Consider the following 4381-nt stretch of genomic DNA (forward strand, 5'->3'; position numbering starts at 1 on the left):
TTTCATTATTTTCACTTTCGAGTCTGTCTGAATACCTGAAGTACCCAGAAATTTCTGTCAAACTTTTTGACTTGCTCTAGGAAAAACCAGAACATCCTGTGTGGACTAATTAAAAATTGAATTGTATGGCTATCAGAGAAACAGTGCAAAGTCTAGTTTTCTGTTCATTTTACCGGCACTTTTTCCAGCATCACACGCACCTCAGAAATACTCCCATCTATGGAGCAGAGAAACCCCTTTTTTATTTCTTTTGTGCCCCCCCATCAATCCTCCAACACAGGAATAAAACATCTAGTATAGTATTCTGTATCAAGTGCTCAATAAATCTCTCCAACTGAACGACGAAATATCTTTTTTCTCTCCTACAAGCTAGAAAATACAGAATTCTAGCTGGAGAGTATTGTAGTGCTCCTTGGCCAAGAGAAGGAGACACGTGCCTGTTCTTTGCCCTGAGATTTTTTCCATTTCCTTAGCCTCTGCTCTCTGGCTTCGGGCTCTGACTACCGTGTGAGGGTGGCACTCGCTTTCAGTATTTCTGTCTGGAGCCTTGAGACAGCGGGTCCTTTATCTCTCCCTCCCCTCCGCACCTCCCCTTCTTCCTCCCCCACCCCCCGCCCCACTTCTGCTGCACGCAAAACCCCGGTTCCCCGGCTGCTTAGAACCCGGGGGGCATTGACGTCAAGCGTTGGAGAAGCGCTGCCGACAGACAGGTGACCCAGCCCCTCCGCCCCAGCCCCCTTTCCTTTTCCTGCCTCCCTCCCGCACATTGGAGTCAGAGATTTTGTATAAAATCCGAGGGTCCATAAAGTGTTCAAGACTTCAGCACCATGGAGAGCTCCCGCCTGAGACAGCTACCTTTACTGGGTGCCACTTTGCTGCTGCTCCTTCTCGGAGCCAGCTGCCAAGAGGATTCCGGTCTGCAGCCTAGAGCTTTGGATATCTACTCCACAGTGGAGGATACTTCTCATGAAAAGGAACTGGTAAGTATTTTCTCCTCTTGTCTCCTGTCTCGACCCTGCCTCGTGGTCTCTATGTCCTACTTCACTGGCTATCCCCATCCCTAGTACAAGGACATAGACAAATTGCACCCAAAGTAGGCATCTGAGTGTAAGATTGCAGACTTCACCGAGGACGCTTCTTGAGCGGAATAGGAAAAGTCCCGCACTCCCGAACTGTTCTTGGGAAGGAGGGGTGGGAGTCCGAGGCTTTGGATTGTGTTTCTGAAGTTCTCTGCTCTGGACCCCCAGCCATCATATCTCAAAAGCACAATCCGGGCTTTCTGCTGCACCGATTCCCAGAGAAAAGCCTTCTTTTTAGAGCCCAGGTGGGAATGGACCTGCTAGCACTGCTTCGGAACAAGATTTTTAACTTAGAATGGGCTCGGGGCTCAGATAAGCGGCTCCCTGACTCGCCCAAAGTTCAGAATCTGTGTTTTGCAGATAGGAGCTTTGCAGGAAGTCCTGAAGAAGCTGAAAAGTAAACGCATCCGGATCTACGAGAAAAAGTATGGCCAGGTCCCTAAGGTGAGCTAGTGGGAATTTCTCTCTATTGCCCCAACCTCTTCCTATTCAGACACACTTGGATCCTCAGGGTTTGGAACGAAACATACATTGTGTCCTATGTGATGTCGGCCGCTGGATATTCCCTTCTCAGAGTGAATCCTTAATTACATTGTTGAATAACTCAAACTGTGGTGGATTCCAAATTAAGTTTCTTTTACATTTCCTTTCATTTCTACCACCTAGTCTTCCCCAGGGTTTTCTGAAAAAAAAAATCTCTGGCTGTTCCCTTTGGCCGACAAAATGTGATGCGTGGATTCATTTGTTTGAAAGGAAGGACAGTTCTGTAATTGGAGTGAAAAGATGAGAGAGGGGAGAGGAAAAGGGTACAGGTCTGTGAAAAGGAGAATTTCCTATAGACATCTACTTGATTTTGGTCCAGGAAAATTCTTTAAACTTCTCCAGTACAATCATTTCCCCACTACCTTTCCAAAACAATTTGTTTTAAAAAAGGTATGACTTTCCTCTGCTAAATTAATGTATTATGTTTGATCTTTGGAAAGTTTAGGGAAAGAAATCTGGGAAAGGAGCAGGAAGAGGTTGTGGAGAAATGATTATGAAATGAGAGACTGTAAATCTGAACCAATATATCAGTTTATAACTTTTTTTCTGACTAAAGAAAAGAACTTGTGTACCTCCCTCGATGCTCCATGAACCATCCATTTTTGTGAGTAGGAAAAAGAGCTGAAAAATGAACCAAGTGGGGAGGGACAAGGAGTACCCATTTACTTATAGTTATTTGTTCTTATGCTGAAATCTTACCATTATATTCTTGAGTGTCTAGGAAAAATATAAATCAGCTCCTTGTGACAGTGATCAACAAGATGTTTATACATTTTTGGTACAAGTTCTGCCAACATTCAGTATGTGGAAGGTCTTACATGATGTGGCAAGATAAGCTGTGACTTATCTCGCTTTTTCCATGGTGTAAACTAACAATGTTTTGTTGCTTTTTACAGTGTGATGCTGGAGAGCAATGTGCAATAAGGAAAGGAGCCAGAATTGGGAAACTCTGTGATTGTCCTAGAGGAACTTCCTGCAATTCCTTTCTCCTGAAGTGCTTATAAAGAAGCTTCCCAGCCACTCATTTTCCCCACTTTTCCACAAAAGGAACACATACCCATCTCTTGTGCTTCTCTGCAGAATCACACTAAGCCTGCAGTCTCACCTGAAGACAATGAAACTTTTTTCTTTCAGTTTATAGTTATGAGAATATTGTAGGAATTATTGTGTTGAAAGATAAACTATGTAGGGTGTTGAAACATCTGTATTCTCTCTTCATTTCATTTTATTTATATATCTAACTCATGTGTAACCAAGTATAAAAAAGCTCAACTTACCTTTGCAAATTGTATTTTTGTAAGTGGAGTGTCCTAAAGAAAATTAGATCTAGGCAACTTAAGTAGGTGATATCACAATCCAGAAAAATCATCCCCCACAAGAAAAATTGATGCAGCATGTATAAATTACACAAAATAAAGTGTTTTTAATAATTGCTTTTATTGTATTGTGGTAACCAATTAAGTTAATTCAGGGAAATGGTATGATTAGGTATTTTGAAGATCTTTTCAAGAAAAGGATAATTTTAAAATCATGCTTAATCAGGAATCTATATCACATCATTCTACTACTTATGATTTCTTTTTCATTAAGGATTCTATTACCTGAGCATCACTGTCAAAGATTTGATTGAGAATCAATGTGGAACATTGTTGAAGTCTTTGAATGTGAGTGAAGCTTTAAGCATGGGAAGAGTGAGAAAAATGCATGGGTTTAGCTTTGTTTGATTTTGATGATTAAAACCTCTTTTTCAAGGCAGTGTAGATTTTGAGAACTGGGAAGGAAAAATATAAATCAGCTCCTTGTATAAATCAGCTCCTTGTGACAGTGATCAACCACAAAAGGCATTTTTAGAAAATGAGAGACAATGTTTTCTGAATATCATCATTAGTGAATATAAATGGATTCCTAACTCTATGTGTGGGTGTATGCAAGTGTGAGCACACACAGGCAAGCAGAAGGGAAACAAACAAGTCAGATGTTTTGGCCTCTCTGGATATGGGATCCAATCATTGCTCCAAGAAAGCATATTCTCTGAGGAATTCTGTGTCCAGTGAGAGAAATAATCATGAAGACAATAATTGCCTTCAGATGAACAAATATAAGTTGCTAGGGATGAGTTAAAATTGAGGAAAGCAAAATTTTAACTCCAAGTTTTAGTTTTAGCCTTTAAAAATAAGCTCTAAATATTGGTATTTAAATGTGCTATAGTTATTCCTTAGTTTTTGTTTTGGGAGGCTTAAAATAATATTCAGGGAGCATAACAACAACAGCAAGTAAAATGACAACTCGATTTTTTCTAGTACTTTAAGGTGTAAAAATAAAGTTTTTGAGATAGGCAGTACAAATATTATTTCCCCTCATTTTAAAGATGAAGGAACATGACTCAGAATATGCAATGACTTGCCTATAGTCAATTCACTAGTTAGTAAATGTAGGTGCTGGATTTTGAACCTCTGAATAAAAATCCAATTCTCTTTTAGACCATTTCTACAGATTTAAGAATAAGGGACTCTTGTTTTCTGTCAAATAGCAAAGGAAAGAAAAGGTCTAGTAGAAGGTGCCTGGTTAGTCTCAGAAGTTTTTGAGTGGCTAGCAAAAAAGTTCTTACTAGGTTGTAATATATTCCAGTAAGAACAGGTGATTTAATACTCCTGATACTACCAGAACATTCTATGCAAAGGATTTTAATGTTTTTCAACAAAATGAATCAACAGCATAACATGGCAGCTGAATTTATATGGCATACAGAATAAGGAAGA

General features: G+C 39.9%; 1 protein-coding gene across 1 annotated transcript; it reads left to right on the plus strand.

Annotated features, from left to right (window-relative positions):
* The first annotated feature begins 667 nt into the window (after positions 1–667).
* On the plus strand, positions 668–2821 carry CARTPT (CART prepropeptide). Its single transcript, XM_074288152.1, has 3 exons — positions 668–980; positions 1440–1523; positions 2519–2821. The coding sequence occupies exons 1-3, from the start codon at positions 828–830 to the stop codon at positions 2624–2626; spliced, it is 345 nt and encodes a 114-aa protein (XP_074144253.1). The 5' UTR covers positions 668–827; the 3' UTR covers positions 2627–2821.
* The last annotated feature ends 1560 nt before the right edge of the window (positions 2822–4381 follow it).

This window comes from Sminthopsis crassicaudata, chromosome 1 (genome assembly GCF_048593235.1).
Source record: "Sminthopsis crassicaudata isolate SCR6 chromosome 1, ASM4859323v1, whole genome shotgun sequence".
Classification (NCBI taxonomy): domain Eukaryota; kingdom Metazoa; phylum Chordata; class Mammalia; order Dasyuromorphia; family Dasyuridae; genus Sminthopsis; species Sminthopsis crassicaudata.

Excerpts from the sequence above, each read along its gene's own strand:
- CARTPT (XM_074288152.1), top strand. The coding sequence starts at position 828 with ATGGAGAGCTCCCGCCTGAGACAGCTACCTTTACTGGGTGCCACTTTG. Across the intron at positions 981-1,439 it reads CTTCTCATGAAAAGGAACTG|ATAGGAGCTTTGCAGGAAGT; the intron begins GTAAGTATTTTC and ends TGTGTTTTGCAG. Across the intron at positions 1,524-2,518 it reads AGTATGGCCAGGTCCCTAAG|TGTGATGCTGGAGAGCAATG; the intron begins GTGAGCTAGTGG and ends TGCTTTTTACAG.